The 19,144-nt window shown below is 44.7% G+C and overlaps 1 protein-coding gene across 3 annotated transcripts in view; it reads right to left on the bottom strand.

The window, feature by feature from the left end:
• The window catches only part of ACVR2A (activin A receptor type 2A), a 50,805-nt gene extending 35,007 nt beyond the window's left edge, over window positions 1-15,798 (bottom strand). For 2 of the 3 annotated variants that reach the window (XM_039711912.1, XM_039711988.1), the window contains exon 1: window positions 14,019-15,798. In XM_039711912.1, coding sequence (XP_039567846.1) covers window positions 14,019-14,073 — 55 coding nt within the window. In that variant the 5' untranslated portion in view covers window positions 14,074-15,798. The remainder of the gene's footprint in view (window positions 1-14,018) is intronic. The other variant, XM_039712063.1, reaches the window with a different exon arrangement.
• Between the last annotated feature and the right edge of the window lie 3,346 nt (window positions 15,799-19,144).

The raw sequence follows: 19,144 nt of genomic DNA, 5'->3' as shown, positions 1-19,144 counted from the left end.
GTTATTCACTTCTAATTCCCAACCTGATATAAACCAGAATGATGCTTAAAAGGAAATCCTGCAAGTTTGATGCTGAGAATTTTTAGAACAGAAAATAACTCAGCAGATTTCAAGTTGCTTATATTTAGTTAAGTTATATATGTGCTCATATGGAACCTTTATTCTTAGCTATTGGGGATAAAGAAATATCTACATCCAAAAGAATGCATTTCATTAGTAGCAAAATGAAAACTTCTCAGGTATTAAGGGACAGAATAATGATATATTTTTACAGCTTTATTTTCCTTAAGATAGGAAAAAACAGTGTCATGGGGATTGCTGACTTTCTCCAGAGAAATTCCCAAGTTGTATTTGGAGTCTCTTACCCAAAGAGTCATAAACATAAGTTTAAGGGCTTCTACTGCCAGATGTTGTGTTTGATGGAGAAGTGCTTGTGCTCACACAGAAACAGGTGTTCTTCTTGTCACAGCTGAGGAATTCACTCAGCAATAAATCCTCCTGGCAGGCCAGAAGAACACCAAAGCTTCACAAACGCAACAAAAAACTTATGGGAGAATTCTCATGTCTTGCCTGCTCCAGGTGTTTATCCTGTGGTAGTCGATGAGTGTTTGAACGTGAACACAAACAGTTCTATCACCAAGATCAATAAGGAGAATTTCCCTTTGCAAAGGAGAAGAAAAATTGTCTGTATTTTCATTTGGATTTTTTTGTTGTTCGGTTGGCTGGCTTTTGTTGTTTGGTTTTTTCCCCCAGGACAATGATTACCTCCAGACAGCCAACACAGGAACAGATATTTAATAAATCACTGGCCAAACAGCAACAATGACTCAACTTTCGGTGCAGCACCCTCAGGAGTGGTTTGTTCTGTCCTATCAGGAACAAGGCTGTGTTGTGGAGCCCACAGCAGGAATGCCAGGCTTTCCTGAGCTCCCTTCCTTGAAAACCCAGCTGAGGCAGAGCCTGCCACCTCCCTCCACCCTGGATCCAGCCAGCAGCATGTCCCACGGCTCAGGTGGATGTCACATTCCAGCTGCCCAAGCTTCTGCTCTTCGGATGTTTATTTAAGCACAGCATTATTTATGCAGAGATAGCAAGGCTGGTAATGCCCTGAACTCTGGTATCCCACTTCCCTGTACAGTCACAGCAGGAATCCAGCTCTCCTGACCACAGAAGGTGCAGCTGCCCTGGGCACCTCAGAAGGGAGCACAGGGCACACACATCAAGAGCCCACAGCCATTACACTGCTGGACCCCATGCCTCCATCCAGCCATCCTGCGAGAAACGACTGCTAAAGTTTAACAGTTTAAAGTTTCATTTTATTAAACTTTAACAAAACTACAACAAAGGACTAAATAAAGACAAATTACAGCGCTGCGAGTCCCCTGTGACTACCAGCCAGGTGCACATCTACAAAATGGATGCTCTGCCTTTTATATCCTTAGCCCCTCTGAAAGTTTTGCCAGCCAACTCTTTCTCTGCCATCCATTGGTGGAGATTACTTTGCCACCCTGAGTGGAGGCCAGGTGTTCTGCTGTCCCTCCTGGTGACAAGCCAGCCTCCTCTAAATGTCTTGGCTACTGAGGCTGTTACAAGGGGGAAGGAAAGGGGACTATGGAATGACATATTAGAGTAACATTACTGTGCATCTATACAATATCTATCTCTAAATTGTGAGAGCCAACTATTACACTACTTATCTATAACAACCCTTCCCAGGACTGAGGCCATCTCCTCAAATCATCAATAATTTTTTTAAGGAATTCACATATGTGCTGTCCAGCAAAAGGCACCAACTGGAAATTCCATAGAAAAACTTTAACACTATACTCTCAGGATGCCAAGAATGATCAGCCTTGCTGGAGAGAAGGTGGGCACAAAAGAAGCAAATGTACATTTAGGCCTCTGCTCCCCAGTGGTGGCACTGTACCTCCACAGAAGCCACTACTTCAAAGAAGGGTTTAAAAATTCTGCTTTAAGTAAAATCAACTTGAATATCACAGCTAACTGAAAAAGGAAGAGAATTATGGAAATAGCAGCCTGGGCCATGGAACACTGGCTTCTCTCTTCCCTACAAGGGAGGCTGAGCTGGGAGAGACCATGGTTGGGATAATACCTCAGGTAAGATTCCCCTGTGTTTTTAAGCTGATTTGACTTCCAGTCATGCTCTATGCAGCATTTCAAAACACTGCTACTAGAGCCCAGTTTATCTCCATTTCAGTGCCCATGCTTGGATCTCAGCACAGAAGTTATCCTCATGTAGAATTTCAGGGCAGATTAACAGCAACACCATGTCTGCAGACAGCCCAACAAGAGCCCGAGGCTGACTTCACCCTGCAGTGTAACACAGGGGAGGAGTTCAGGTGCTGTTCCAAGGACTTTGGTTCACAGCTGAACTCTCAGCACCACAAACTCATCCAGAGCTTTTCTTTCCAGAAGTGTGCCCAGCTGGCTGGAAGACATTCCTGTTTTATGGTTTTTGTCAATTCATGAGTGACAAGCTCCTGAAGGCACCCTGATTCTTACACACTTCCCTGGCAACCTAAGATGCTCCTGGGATTGAGACCTCTCAGGTCTCATGGCTGTTCAGCTGAGCGGCAAAATTCACCAGCCCCTGTTTGTAAATGGGATTCCTGATGCTGTATTAAGTGCTTTGATTCAGGACATTCAGGCACCATCAGTTAGGGGTCTACATTTAAAGGACATCCCTACATTCTCCCCTCATCATTTCCAGACCTGTTACTGCTGTCTGTTCTCTTCCTGGGTCTGATTTTAGCACAAAGTTTTATGCCCACCTGCTCAGAATAAATTTCTGAGGACATCTGCAGCCAAAATCCGAGTAACACAAATTAGATACTGCTAAATTCATACTGCAAACAGTCTTTCCAGACAGTTTTCTTAAACCTGGGATGTAACTGGATTTTACTGACCACTGTATCAGCCCTTCTGTGATTGTGTCAGTCTGAATCTTTTACTTACTTCCCACCTCATTGTTACCAGAGAACTTGCAAGATAAGAGTGAATTTTATCACCTATTCCTGGGAATGATGAAATCACAGAACAGTTTGAGCTGGAAGGGACTTTAAAGCCAATCTCATTCCATGCCCCTGCCATGGGCAGGGACACCTTCCATTATCCCAGGCTGCTCCAACCCGGCCTTGGACACTTCCAGGGATCCAGGGGCAGCCACAGCTGCTCTGGGAGCCTGTGCCAGGCCCCTCTGCTGTTCGGCCTGGAAATCTTAGTCTAGGACACCTAGAGAAAAATGTGATATGGAGATATTTAAAAAGCAAGGAAAGAGGAAAAAAACCCTGTGACAACAGACCTGCACTGAGATCCTCAGAAGAATGTTGAAAAAGAGAAGTAAATTCTTTCTGAAGATAGAGGTTATTAAAGATGATACAGAATTGTGCTGTTTTCCCTTTCTCACCCAATACATGCACAGAACAGCTCCATTCACCAACACTGAGGTGCTTTCCCTGGACAATTCCCTTCCTAGGACAATGCAGGCAGCCTCCCTGGCAGCCCTTATTCCATCCATCCCTCTCCCTGCTCCATCATCTTTCACCCAGCTTGTGCCTTTGATCCTTGTGGGAAATGGATTTGTAGAAAATTCTTAAAGCTTGACAGAAGGCTCACACAGTGTCATCTGTATGCAAACTTTGAGATAAGAAATGCCATGGAATAGGACAGACATTGTTGAGAGAAATGGAACTAGAAACAAGTTTTAAAGGATGGTCTTGTAAATAAGACTGGATACTTTGAGGAATAGAATTATGAAAGATGCATTGTAGTGGGACCCACGAAGGGTAATTTTAGAGGATTGGCTTTAAAGCATTTACAGCACGGTGTGGCAAAAGCTGATAGGCCAAGAAACACTTATAATGTAATTAGGAAATAGTTGGCTTCTGGCTGTGATGGTGTGAATTCTAACATCTGTATTGTCTCACCCTTTTCATGAGACTGAAAACAGAATAGAAGTGTTTAAAACACCTCTGTTACCCCATCTCCAAGTAAAAAAAAAAAAAAACCTAATCCAACAGATCCTGAGTGCAGGAATTCTGTGCTGTTTTTCCAGAATTTTCTGCTGCTGGAGCAGATTGGATCAGCCCAGCCCAAACCCAGCAGCCACCAGGGCTGACCCACAGTGAGGGGTGACTCTCACAAAACGGGGATGTAGGGGAGGAATCAGATACAAAAAAGAGGAACCCTCTGTCTCACTGTTCTCCCAGCAGTTTTTCTTAAATATCCTACAACTAAAACAACCTTTTTGGACAAGTAGAAGGTGATTAACAGGTTTTTGAAGCTGGCTGAACAACTAAAAATTGTGGATGTTGTGGCTTGCTTCTAAAATTTTTGCATTACTGAACCTCTGGTTCAGAAAGAAGGAAGACAACGGGGAGAAGAGTTCAGATAGGCAACAGAAGCTCCCCCACACTTTGTCAGCAGGTAAATATCCCAACTTCATCAAAAACAAATTCCAACACATTTTTTACTCTTACACATGAGAGAAATGGGAACTCATCATTTACCTCCTCTCTCCCATCTTCATTTTGAATGAAAGAGCTTCCAACACCAAAGTATTTGTGACATTGAGAGGAAAAAATCTGGGATTATTACATTTCAGAGCAGTATTTTTGCAAATGGGATTCTAGGAAATTAATTTTGCTTGATTTGCCATCCATCTGAATACTTTTAAGCCACAGGAAAAGTCCAGCTGCACTCTGGAGCATCAGGATTTTTCAGGAGGGATCCACTCCACTTCCACTGGAGTGGAACGTGGGATCTGTGCTCTCCTGGCTGAACGTGGGATCTGTGCTCTCCTGGCTTTCCTGGAAGCCTCTGACCCAAAGGGATGTGAGTCAGAACTTTGTCAGCTGAACGGGAAAAGAAACTTTCACCTGGAAGCTCTGTTTTCATGGGTGCTTTCCCGGAGAAGTGCTAAGTGCTGAGTTTGGGGCAGGAATGGAAGCAAAAGCATCTCGTGGTTTGAAATCACCTTCTTCTCATAAATTAATCAGGGTTTTAGCACAAGCACAGCGCAGAAAAACTCATCAAGAGCTCTGCTGATCTCTATCACCCCAAATGGGAGAGGTCAGATGAGCCTTCAAGTGTTGGGGTCTGACTCAGTGACACAAGGTGAAATTAAATAAAACGTAACCAAGCTGGTAAAATTTTTCTTTTTAACAGGCTTTGTGTTAAATTTAATAAAACTCAATTATCCCCAGGGACAACTTGCAAAACAGACCCTTTCCAAATTTTAAGATCAAAGAGTTAAAATGAAAATATTTAACCAGTGGAGTTTTCTATGCTACTTTTAAAGCAGCTTTATAAACAAATGATGACAAATAAATCACCTAATTCTTTACAAAACTACAGTAATTCAAACAATTGTGTGCCATTTTGCAACTTTCACAGCCTAAATGTTTTTCAACCCTGAAACACGGAAATATTTAAAGAAAACTCTTCCATCATGTAATTGCTGTGAGCTAAAGAGAACTATCTGTACCCTCTACTGACAAACACCAGCAAAAATTTCTAAAATTAACAGTTACTGCAAAGTTTAATTTTGTCTTGTACACTCAACACTGTAACTCAACAACAAAATTAAACCACTTCCCTGTTTATGTGGAAATTCCTAGAAAGAGACAGTTTTTCATGCTAGAAGGCTTGATAAAATGATTGGTCATATTTAAAAATAGCTTTCAAAAACAGATCAAATTTCAACTTATGTGCTGATATTGAAATCTAAGAATTCAAAATCCAGCTGAAAGAATGAAGACCACTCCAATCTTTAGGCAGCATTTAAGGAATGGAGATTAGTGTTATCTAGGCGAGATAAGAGCTCTCAACCTGAAAAAATAAGGTCGGGCTTCGGGGACAAATAAAAGCCACCTCTAAATCACAAGTTGGTGAGGCACCAAAAGGCAGGAAGCTGCAGAAAACCAGCTGAAACCAGCTCTGTGAGCAGCAGAGATCTGGAGATAGAGCCAGCCTGGGATGGGACAGGCCTGCAGGAGGATGAGGAGCAGCTCAAGGCTTCCCTGGGACCCACCGTGCTCCAGACCTTTCTGGAGCTGGGGAACAGCTCAGGGGGTCTGCAGGCAGTGCCAGGGGCAGGGATGGCACTCCAGGCAGACTCTGGGGAATTTCATGGAACTGCACAAGGACAAATGTGGTGTCCTGAGCCCTGGGACACTGCACCAGTACAAGCGGGGACGGCCAGGATGGGTGCCAGCTCTGCTGAGAACAACCTGGAGGCTTGGTGGGCACCACACTAAAAAGTAATTTCAAAGAGGAAATGACCATTTCTACTCAGAGCTGTTTGGATGAAGTGACATTTAAGAAGTGACATTAAAACCAGGCAGGCAGCAGATGACAGAAATCAACTGCACAGGGCCCTCATCCAAAGGGCCAATGTTCACCTCAACAGGAATCACCTTAAACATGAAATAGATAACTTGAAGAACAATAACTGAATAAATAATTGAAGAAAAGAATTTAATCTATCTACGGCTCAGATCCCAGCTAGCCCAAGGAGTGTTCTCTCCTCTCAGACCACCATGCCATGCAGCCCCTGGCACCCTGGAGCACAGCTCCGTGCCCAGGGCTCCAGGGAATGCTGCCCTGTCCCAGAGCAGGTGCTGTGGGCTGGCTGTTCCCGAAGTGGGACAGCTCCCAGCTGAACACAGGGCTGAGCTGGGAGCAGTGAACGATGCCAATGTTTTCACAGCACACTAATGGCACACACCCCGCGCTCATGAGGGAACTCTGAAGTGCTGAAGCTGCAGGAATTCTGGTTCAGCCCTGCCTGCGCTGCCTCCTGGCACTGCCCTCAGACCGTGCTTTGTGTCATCTCATTAGACACGGCTTGGCACCAGCTACAGCACCATCAGGGCTGCACTGGGAGCTGAGCAGGGCTGGCGCTCCCCCCGCAGCCTCCTTTCACTGGCAATTCCAGAAACAGGCAAAGAGACCAGCCATGGATTTCTCCAAAACATTCCTCACATCTACAGTCAATCAACAAAAAAAATTAAACAATCACTGAGTTACTTTACCCATTTCTTCCCCCCCCCCACAGAAAAAGCAAACAAACAAGAAAATCCCAATCCAAACCAGCAGAAACAAGCAGAAAACAGATGTTTTCCCCTCATAAAAAGTTTGGTATCTTTCAGAAAATACACAAGTCATATGCTAAATGGTTTTGAGCACTGTCTCCCTCCTGCTTTTCTAAAAAGATGGATGCAGCATCCAACTTGAAAAGTCAATCTGCCACAAGAGCCTCTGCAATTTGTTAGAGAAATGAATTTGTTTTCTTATCCCATTGTATCCCATTTAGGTATAAAAGACACACAAAGAGTCAAAGCTATTAAGAAAGTAACACAATTCTGAGCTATACAGATCCTTAGCATTTCAAAATAATTACACAGATACTTTCTAACAGAATCTTCAGATGAGATGCCTTCAGTAACTTCTCAGGTATCAGTTTTAAGTGTCAATTTTCAGAATTAAACCAGCAAAACTTAACTCATTTGCTGCCACCATTAAAGAAAGTGGAAATCTTCCCAAGTGTGACAACAGCCTCATTCAGGCAAAAACCAGAATCAGACCAGCCAGCAATGCCTAAATTGTATTGTAATTACAATATACAGTTTTGCTGTAAATGCAAAATACAATCTTAATTCTTAGTTTTAATGAGGCAGATCAATATCTCAAAGTTCAGAAAGCAAAAGAATTTGAGAAATACTCTTTTTGGCCAAGATGTAGCATTCATCTTCATTATCTATTCACTAACTATAGACAATGTTTCCCTCATGTAATTAGAGAGTTATAAAAGCAGAGAAATGCATCTTGGCATTTCTTACATGCCCATCACAGCTAAGAGTACATAGGGGTTTGCTTTTAATTACATTGTCATTTCAGCATTTTGTATCAAATTACCACCTAATTACAGATCCATAGAAATCCTTAAAAAAAAAGAAGTTATGCTTTAACAAAGAAAGGACTCTCCAAAGGTGATATGTAGCCATTTAAATTAACTGAAGAACTTGCAGCCCTCTTGCCAACTAACAGTCCCCAACATCCCATCAAGGCCAAGCACTGGAGTTTAACAGTTCCCAACCAACCACCGTGGTGAGTAACTCAAGAATAACATGGAAATTAATTACAATTTTGCATCCTGAGTGAAACAGATTATCCTGCACCACTTTAACCAGAAACACCAGCAGAACACAAAATGGCCAAGCCTTTCACAAGGTGTTTTTAGAATTTGGAAACACTTAATTTCCCTTCCAAACCCAACAAAGCACGGAGCTGCCAAGCCCACAAGTGCTGCTGTGGCTGCAGGGCCTTGCTGTGAAGTCCCCAGGATCTGGGGTGACACAGCCACCCCTCAGACCTTTGCTGGCACCAAGACAACACCAGCGTGTCCCTCGCTCACTCTGACCCTAAGGAAGCTGCTCCATGAAGGAATCCCAGCACAGCTCATGAGGAGAACATCACAAAAAGTGCAGAGGTGAAGGCTCCATCCTGCTCATCCTCCTCTGACTGTGTGCCTGCAAATGGGATTAATTCATCTGGGAGAGCTGGGGAACAGGAGCTGGGAGAGAGAGGCACATTCTTGCACTGAACTGGTGCAGAAAGAGCCCAGTTTGCTGTCACCAGCAGGACCTCACACCTCCCAGGCTGAGCTGATCCCACCCAACACCACCAGCGCTGCCTCCAGCTGCTCCTGGCTGCAGGAACAAGCAGTGCTCCTCCTTTCCAAGGGTTTTTCTAACACCTCTAACCACATAACCAAAAATTCATGGCTCCAGTTAGTGCATGAATTGTCTGTTTTTCTTGTTTCCAGTTACAGCTTTAACTAGGAAATTTAAAAAACCCCATAAATGTTGTCTTTCCTCATAAAGAATTAAATTATTGTGAAACCATGATGATAATTATGCAATGGAAAAACCCTTCCCTGCTCTCTTTGCACCAACAACTGAAGGATTTGATGTATCTAATCTACATTTGGGATTCCTGGCCACAGAGATATGCAACGTAAACAACATGGCAGTAAATATTCATTTTCTGTGGGATTAAGCCTAAATATGCTCTGCTGTTTGGCACCGTAGTCACAAACTGTTTCTAAGAAAAAACCCCTCCACCACCACACAGACAGTGCAGGGAGAGAAGACAAGAGATGCCACACAAAGTCACTGGCATCCAATATCACTTCAATTCCATATGGAAATAACAGGAAATAAGATGTGCCGAATTTTAAGCACCAAGGCAACAAAAACACATTAAGATTTCATCACACAAGAACTTGGCTGTAAAATCCGTAATTTTCTTGATCTTTTTACGGAGTTTTCATTTTCAGGAACATCAGAGAGCTAACAGCTCATGGATGCTACCAACCAGCTCAAGCAGGCATTTGCATTAAGCTGCTTTCAGAAATTAAGTGGTGGAAATGCATCTCTCCTACACCAAGACACCTCTTCCACAATCAGATTCTTTGTCAACCTCTCTCTTTTTACAGCCTCGAAAAACAAGTGGAGAAGGTTGGAAGAAAAGGTGGAATGAATAGGAATGAAAACATTGGAGGTGCTGTTATTTTCCCCCTTCCCTAGAACTAATGATATGACAAAAATTATTGTCTATGGTTAAACAGAGAAGAAAAAAATATTTGTTCTCATTTGCAATCAGCCAAACTCATCACCTAAGGGGTTTTACCCTCAATTCCAGAAAGGTGGGAACAGGAAAAATAAGAAAACCATTCAACTACTGTCCATGAAGCCCAGCTCAAAGCTATTATTCCTGCTAACAGCGATTCTCTTCTTGCAGAAGAGAGCTTTTCCCTCACACAGAACACCTGCCCCTCAACTTACACCCAGCACACGCAAACAAACTTACTGAAGCTTTTTCTTCAGCAAAGCCTCGTGCGTGAAGGGTGGAGATGCAAATAAACTCATGAGAGCAGCATCTCCCCGGAAAGGTTTGGAAAGCAGAGCTCCAGCACAACGATGCTCACATGTTCTGATGCTGCATTAGCACAATTACAGCTCTTTTCAGAGCACACAAGATTTAGGGCTTGTAACTGTTAAGTATTAACAGATCACTTAGAAATAGTTAACAGATTTTTGAGCTGTAGTCATAACATCAAGCTCTCCATAACTCTATGCTGGAAAAAAAGTATTAAATGGTTTTATTTACTGAAACAAATCCTGCTCTTAACAGCAACGTTAGGAGTGCCCAGTGGTAATACATTTAATATAAGAACTTGTACACTCTGATAAAATAAAGGAATCTTCACTTTAAAAGCAGCACTAATTCTTAAGTAGTTTATTACCCCACAATAAAGTGAATAAAGTGATTAGAGTCCAACCACAATCATGGACAGCTCACAGGGAACACACCAGCAGAAACAATTCCACAAACATTCCCAAACCCGTGGCAGGATTTTCAAGGGTTATTTCAAGTTAATAATAAAAGGATAGTAAAAAAATAGACATTACACAAGGAGAATCAAAGAAAAAGTCTCATGTTTCCCCTCAATTCCTTCGGACACCCAACCATTCAGCTTGTAAGGTCATACCATAGAAAGCAGGTTTTACAGTCCTCAATAGGGTTTTTTTAGGGGGTGGGAAAGATACAATTTTAAAAATAATTTATCCGATAATCGCTGTGAGACAGGAGAATAATAAACTAAAAACCCGAGAATAAAACATCCTCCAAGTGAAAATACTACTTCAACTACAAAGGTGTCTTTGACATGCCAGCTAAATTACTCAAGATCTTCTGAGTGGCTTGGGAATGATCTGGCACTAGGAGAAATAGAGAGGACCAACACTTTTCTGATAAGGTTCTTTCTGCTTAGGTGATTTTTAGCTTGATTTTAGCTTGCTCTAAAAAATCCAGGTCTTGTTGCCTGTAGGAGACTGCAGAGCCACTTTGATTTGGGACCACCCAGGTACCAAAGGCAGGGCAGCTATCTCGGAGGAGATGAGGAGTTGGGAAATGAGGAGTTTATGAGCAACAAAAGGAACGATGAGATTTTAAACTAAGATTATGGGTGAGGAAAATCCACTCCTTCAGCATCTCCCACACTTTCAGCTGCACGGGGTGTATGTTTCAAAAAAACCTCAGAAAATTATGGAAGTGCCCATTCTCTGTTCCTGAAATGCTCTGAAGTGCAGCTCAGCAATCACAAAACCACCAGAACACAACCACACTTCCCTGGGGAGGGGAGCACCCAGATAATATCTGCAGAGAGCCTTCTTTGATGAACAAGCTGTTTCAGTCACAAGTTTTCCTGTGAAGCTCCCCTCCAACCTTGCCTCACCTAGAGCAGAGGCACAGGAAGCTCGTTCTGAAGGATTTTATTATTACTTCAGGATCTTCTGCTCCTTCTGAAATCAAACATGCCCACAGGTTTATCTAAGAAGTATATTAGAGGGCACATGGAGAACCTTGACCCGGGCACTTTGTTTTCTTGTTTAGTTAATGTGCATTCATCTCAGCCTCTGGAGTTCTACAGATGGGTGCAAAGCTACACCCACTTTTATCCAGGCATCTACAAATATTTTAAAGCCTAATAACAACACAGATGCTCTTTCTCAAATATCTTAGTCAGAACAGGGAAATATTTTCACTCTCTTAACGAAGATGATTAAACTCACTGGAAATTCCTGTCCATTTGCAGTACATTTCAATGGATTTCATAGTGCAGTTTACAGATAATAAAATAAATCGCTGTGAACCTAAATAGCACTTCCACACCCACCACGCAGAAAAAAAACCACAACATTTTCACCTATTAAAAGAACCCCGGTATTAATTGGCCATGTAAACATCTGCAGAAAATAGCTGTATTTAAAAATAAATGAACAAATACAGCAAACCAAAGCCCCAGTTGCTGAAAGAGCCTGAGAGGAGCTGGAGCTGCACACCAGAGAGAGGCATCTCCACACCTGAACGCCAGGATTTTATCAACCATTGCCAAGATTTCAAAATATAGGACCTGGATAGACTGATTTTCACATTAAAGACTGAAAAAAAAATCTGGTGATGATGATGTTAGAACCAACCCATCAGGTAGGGTTTTAAACTTAAATAAGTCACTTAAGAAACACTACTCATAAAAACGCCTGCACTTCAAGCTTAAAATCTTACATAATCCTGTAGTTCTGATTATAAACCCAACAGTTTACTGTTGAATTTATTTATTTTTAGACTTGCCTAAAATTGTAGAGTGTCTGCAGTCCTGGTGTGAGTAGAAAATAGTATAATAATTGTTAAGTACCGGAACACTTAATGTGTAATACTGGAATAACCACCAAAACAATGTCATTAACATGAGAAGCAGCCCGGATTGCAGGCAGTTTCCTGCTCATTTAGCCAAGATTAATTCTTCACAGGCAAGAGGAACATTCTTTTCACCTTACCAAGGACAACCCGAGCGAGAAACGTTAAAGAAAAGACGTTCTTTATTGCTTAGCTGTTCTTTTTTATTAACTCTGATAGGTAATGTCAACAAAAACCACTATTCTGTGCTCTAGGCAAAAGGATCTTAGAGGTGGACGTGGAAGAGAGACAGACACGGAGAGCAGATGGCAGCAAGTCTTTCAGAAACTGTTAGAGAGAGGGGGGGAAAAAAGTTTCCCTACAAAACATATTGCTGAATTAAGAGGAACGCTGCTGAGCTGAAAAATCAGGCATTAGGAAAAGACTACACACTCGTCTTTACTGCAAGGCAAAAGCTGTCAGAAATGATGTCTGGTTCCAAAAGAAGAATAGAAATTAAACATCCCGAACAACCTTCTGGCTGTCCTTAACCCGTGTCCCTGGGCAGCAGGGGCAGGGTTTTTGGGTTTCTCCTGGCAGCGCTCGCCATTTCACAGCACATTTAGCGCACACAGCGCGGATCGATAGCACTACAGACACAAGACGAGACTTATCCATTTACTAACCACAGCAAAACGGCCTCTTCAGCAAAATCCTCCGGCTCCTAAGGCTGGAAATGTAAAAGGCATCCTTACAGGGATCTCGTTACTCCCTTCTCCCGGTCACACGGGGAGGCTGAGCACTTGTCTGGGAGCTTTCAGCCTGATAAACAAGTGTAGCTTCGCACACCCTGCAAGGATGCTAAAAACCTACGCAGAGCACTAAATACCCGTGCCAAATGCGGGCACGGAGCGCCAGGCTGGCTCGTAAACTCGCACGAGATCCTCGCCCAGCTCGCAAGAGGGTTTTTTGTGGGACTGGTGGAGCTCCAAGCACAAATGGACCAACAGTTGCCCAACCACTGGTTGCTGCCATAACAATTTTCCTCCTGGAGAAGCGTGGGGAAGCCCTCACACCCCGCTGGCTTCCCAGGGCTCAGAGCTGCTTTGAGCCTCAAATTCTGCTGTTTTAAAGAGAAAATCAGTAGGGTTTTTTTTTTCCCCTGCGCTAAAAGGCAGTGACATAACGAATAGCAAAATACAAATGGCTACAAATGATTCTTTGGACACTGAAAGCCTGGCTTTTCACCCCAACTCTGCTGGTACATCTCTACACGCACACACCCCTCGCTGTCAGCAAAGGGCGAGCTCAGCCCTTCAGAGCGGCACCTATTCTAAATTAATGAAGCATTAAAGAAGGTCGCTATTCACCAGCGACTGGTCCGGGGTAAGAGAGATCAAACTGGAGGAAAGAGCATTTCAGCCGGGTAATTCTTATTTAAAACCAGCATGCAACACCGATAGCTGCGCTGCCAGGTTACTTATGTGACACTAGGTGGTTATGTGTCCACATTTATTCCACACAATTGATCTGAAATCCAAGCGCTGGGAGCATTTCAATTGCTCACTTTATATCCACATATTTTAAGAATAAACACGAAAGCAGCTTCTGCCTTTACAGTCGCTGACATCCACAAACGTTTGCCACCTGAAAAAAAATAATTTCTTCCCATTCATACGGAGCCAGCCCAAGTTTCCAAGTGCTGACCCCAAAGCCCTCAGTTTAAAGTGACAAACCCAGGCACACTCACTTACCTGATGAGCAAGAGATAAGAAAAACAGCGAACGCCAACTTAGTAGCAGCTCCCATTTTCCAATGCTGTTAAAACATTTAAGTGACTTTAAGTATCCAGTTTTCTGGGTCCTAGAAGCTGGAAAAATCTCCTTTCTTGCTGAGCCGTTATAAAGCAATTTACAGCAACATTTCTGCAGCAGGTAGTGTTCATAAAACACTAAAAATCAGGTTTGTTGAGACACTGACGACCTCCCCGCGGCTCTTTCTACAGAGAATCCGGGTTGAGGGAGGGATAAATATATTTGGAACCGTGTTTCAAAACACACGTGTCATTTGGCTTCTGTACAAACGGTGGCAAAATTCAATTCATAAAAGTAATGCTGTGAATCCACTTAAAAAAAAAAAATAAAAACCAAAACAAAATAAGTCAACGATTAAGCTGCTGAGCACGACGAAGTCTCTGAGTCTCCAAGTGTTTTCCACATCAGGCGCCGTGAAGGATCATCCCTCGTGGGTGCGAGTGTCGGGGGTCGGATCGGGATCAGTCCAAGGCGGTGTTTTCGTCCTGCCTGCCCCCTTCACACCCCGTGTAGTGTTCGGGAGAAAAGCAGCTCCATTCCAGTTCCACACCTCGGGGCGAAGAGAGGAAGTTTTCTGTCAGTTTGTCGATGAAAAAAACTGCCTTAAAAACCAGCCACCAGCTAGCTACACGTGGGTTTTCTGTAATAAATGCTGAGGGATTTAGCGTAGCCCAGGAGAGGGAAAGGGGGGAAACAACAGTCTGGGAACAAACAAACCTTCGGGCTCCCTGGGAAGTGGCAAATCTCTAGTCCTTGGCCAGGCAGCGAGAGCAGTGCATCCCCCCCGCCTTCGCCGCCCTTCTCCAGCACCAGCACTCCCGGGTCCCAGCAAGATTTCCAATCCTTCTAGGAGATTTCCATCCCCTCCCCCCGCGAGAGGCTATATTTGGTATTTAAACACACAAGAGTGGCTGGGGAGGGGGGTACCAAAAAAAAAAAAATTAAAAAAAAAATTTAAAAAATAAAATGCAGTATCCAGGCGCTGGGGAGGAGGAGGGTGGTATATTCTTTGTGGCAAATCCTTGCCGGGTGCCGTGCTTCCAGGAGAAACGGGCTTCTTTGGAAGGGAGGCGGCTGTGCCTGGCGGCGGGCTGGGGCTGGATGGATCCAGGCTCCTCCGGCTCCGCTCGGCTCCTGGATGGATCCACGCTCCTCTCCCTCCTCACGGACACATCTCCTCCTCGCCGCCCCGCCGCCGCTCACACGGAGACTCCACGAAATCCACTCCTCCGAGCTCGATCCAGTTCTTGCCTGCTTTTTTTTTTTTTTCCTCCTCTTTTTTCTTTTCCTCCTAGGAGCGAGCAGCAGGAGACGGCAGGGGCGGGGAGGCAGAGCCTTCTCCCCGCGCCTCCCACACGGCGGAGCGGGGAGCGATCCCCTCGTCACCCTCTCCCCTAACTCTGACCCCGGCTCAACTCTCCGGTCTCCCGGGCGGCGGAGGCAGCGCGGCTCAGCCCAACTTTGTCCCTCCAGCAGTGCAGCTTAGGGGCTGGCGAGGCGAAAAGGCCGAGCCGGGGGATCCTCTCCGGGCGGCGGCGGCCGTGCCTAGAGCCCGCCGAGTGTCGCTGGCAGCGCGGAACAGCCCTCGGTGCCCTGCTGCCGCTGCTCCCCCGTGGTAATCTCATATCTACCCATTCACCCGTGTGGCGTGTGGAGAACCGGCCCAAGATGGCGGCGCCCGGGCGATTGTTTTTGTTTCCTCTCCGCCTCCCCCTCCTTCCCCACGGCCGCGGCGGCCGCCCCGGATTGACAGCCGCGCCGCCCAATCGAAACGCGGGGTTTGCCGCTTAGCCCCGCCCACCCCCTCTCGCCCCTCCTATCGGCTGCGGGGCGGAGCGCGCTCCCCCGCGCTGGCTCCGCCCCCCGCGGCCCGCGCGCGCCGCCTCACGGGCGCGCTCCTGCCCGCCCTTCCCGCCCCTCAGGGCGCGGCCCCTCGGGCGCCCTCGCCCCGCTCCGCCCCGACCCCCCGGTGTCCATAATTCACCTTCGCGGGGCTCCTTCGGGGTCTTGGGGGGCTGTGCCGGGCTCCCAGGGTGATGGAGGCAAAACGCTGCCGGCAGCCACGCGGTGGGACCTGGCTGGGAGGGGTCGCAAGGGTGTAACGTGTGGGGCTGAGGGCGCTGCCACTGGGGTCAGATGTTGGCCTGGTGTTCTGCCTCATGCCCAGCCCAGCCTGAAAACGTCCCTGAAAATGTCCTACGGGTAGTCCAGGTGACAGCTATGGCTGTGGTGGTCTCTGCGTTGCTCAGAAGCATCACTGCTGCTACAGCATAGAATCAGAGTCACAGCAGGGTTTGAGTTGAAAAGGACCTTTAAAAGTCATTCATTTCCAACGCCCTGCCATGGCAGGGACACCTTTCACCATCCCAGGCTGCTCCAAGCCCCATCCAACCCGGCCTTGGACTCTTCCAGGGATCCATGGACAGCCCCAGCTTCTCTGCCAGGGCCTCCCACCCTCACAAGGAACAATCCCTTCCCAGTACCCCATCTAAATAAAACCTGCCCTCTTTTAAGCTGAAATCCATTCCAGTTGCCCTGTGAGTCTCTGTGTTTCTGGGGGTTTCTCAGCTCCAGGTGAAATGTGCCATTTGCAGCTGCCTGCACCTCCCCAGCCCGTCCTGCCCAGGTGATTTATGAGCTCTGCTCCTTCATGAGTTTGGTGTCACTCCTTGCCCCTTTTCTTTTCTTTTTCTTTTTTTTTTTTTTAATGGATGCCATGAAATACATCTCTTGTCTCCGGATAAAAAGGAAGACGTGGCTCTTACATCTGGAGATCCATGTGGGAAAGCTCAAGAGCCTTAGTGCTGGCCTTTAATCTCTGTATTCTGTAAAGACCTGTAGTTGCACAAGTAGCAAGTGCCAAGTTCTCTGAGAACTGGTTATGCTGTTCACCAACCCCAGATAGGTATTAAGTGCTCCCAGATTCCTTTTCAAACTGTTTGATGGCATGGACTAAGAGGGTTTTTTTTGGGGATGTGAATACTTGGTGGTACTAAACTGGAAGGAAAATTATCTGTATTTCACATATATGAATGTACAGCCAAATCAAGGCTTAGCAACACTGCCAAGCTCTAACTCACAGATCAGTAACTAGACCTAGTGACCCACCAGGATCCAAAAAATGGATCTGTTTCAGTTTTTTTTTACACTGAGATGTCTACTTGAGTTCTTAATCAGAGATCCTTGGTGTGTCTCTGTCGTGTCCCAACACTTCCCGACATTAAATTCATCCAGTGACCATAATTTTTTTTATGATTTGAAACATCCCAAACGCAAAATAAGATGTCAGGGCTTGTGCACATCTAGAAGCATCAAGACATGTGGCAACACCTTTTATGCCATCTTTTATCCAAGTATTTCAGAATGATTTACAAGCCTTAATTAATGTTAAGTGTTACAACACTCCTACTTAATCTGTAGTTTTTAATATTCTTCAATAGCAGAATATTTAAACGTGACCTGTTCTGCAGGTTGTGTTTTCACTTGGCTCAGCTTCTTCAGAACACTGGTCATGTTGCCACATGAGTAGGAAATCATAGCTAAAAATATTGCTGGTGTGTGTGTGAATATATATTTATATATGTACTTCCCATTGCAGGGATTTAGCTTAGTTGTCACAGTTGGGTTTTGTTGTTTTTTTTTTTTGCTGAAAGAATGTAAATTATGGTCCATATTTCTATTTTACGAGTTGTTTTGATAAAAATAGAAGAAATGTGTCACCTATATAAGAGAATTTGCACGGATGTCATGGCAAGGAGGTGTCTCTTACTCAAGGAGTTTGTTATCCTGAGGCAGGGGTTGCTTTTTGCTTGCAGGATTCCTCTGGCAGAGCAAATCCTTCTGGCCATCCAGGAAATATTACAAACACAGTCGTTCTGTGGGGTTGCCCTTGCCAATCACCTGGGTATCAGCACCACAGCAATCACAGGCAGAGCTCATTCCTGCCTTTTCCTTCCCACTTTTGGGCTGGGAATGAGCATGTGTTGGTGGCTGGGAGCAGAGAGCTCTCCCTGCCTGCACTGGGGATTTGCTCCCATTTAATTACACTAAAAAATAAAAAAAAATAGTTTGGTGTAGATATTGTACAGACCTTAGGAGGAATTGCCAACCATTTTTATGAGGTACTTGATGCAAAATGCTTCAAGGGCTTTGGGCTAGGCTGTTGTTTTATTGCTAGTAAAAGAATGAGTTTTATCCCAAGCAGACACATTAAATGTCAGCGCAGTTGCTGTCTCCTCTTTATTTTTAAATGTCTTTCTCATGTGAATTTTGGGGGTGTTTCCCTTTTTCACCTTTTGGCTCCTCATTTCTATTTTCCTTTCGCCTTCAACTCCAGATCCCTTTTTTCCCCCCTTCCAAGATCAATCTGTCTGTGCATTTTTAATGAATCATTTACTGTGACATATGAGCACTGAAGACACAGTGTCAGGGACTTAAGCATCTGTGGAGAGCAGGAGGAGATGAAATGGATGTGATCTTAGCTTCAGTCTTTTGTTCATGTGGGATGGGACTTTGCCTAGAGGCAGCACAAATATAACTTTTCCTTCTAGGGAATAATGAGGAGAGTTAAAACCCAGCAATATCTCATTTTTCTCTCTGGAGCACTGCTAGGAATTGAGGATTTCAGCTGTGCCTTTGCTATTCCCACTCTTAGCAGTGAATCAACACAAAACCCAACGTGGTAGGAAAGGAGTTTTTGTGCAGAACTCATTCACAACACCTAGAGAAGCATTTCTGAATGCAAAATGGGAACCATGGGGTTTATAACATCAGGAGTAACACCAACAGAGACATTCCTTGTCATTATCTCTTTCATCTTTCCTTGTGGTCTAAGTCATTCCCCCTTTGAAACTCTGGAAGAAGAGAAGACCCCATTCAGGCGCTGTCCTTATATAACCAAACGGAAAAAAAAAAAAAAAAAAAAAAAGGACCAAAACGGCAAGAAATTAATCTCCCAGGGTTGCCCTCTTTACCAGCCAGCTTCACTTTCCTTTGGGAAACAGTGCTGGATGGCAGCCTAAATTATTTTATTTTAGAAAAAGTAAATAACTGCCTTAAAATATTTT

Source organism: Passer montanus, unplaced genomic scaffold (assembly GCF_014805655.1).
Source record: "Passer montanus isolate IOZ18808 unplaced genomic scaffold, ASM1480565v1 scaffold1, whole genome shotgun sequence".
NCBI classification, from domain to species: domain Eukaryota; kingdom Metazoa; phylum Chordata; class Aves; order Passeriformes; family Passeridae; genus Passer; species Passer montanus.
Note: the sequence above shows the minus strand (reverse complement) of the source record. Positions and strands in the feature narration are given on the sequence as shown.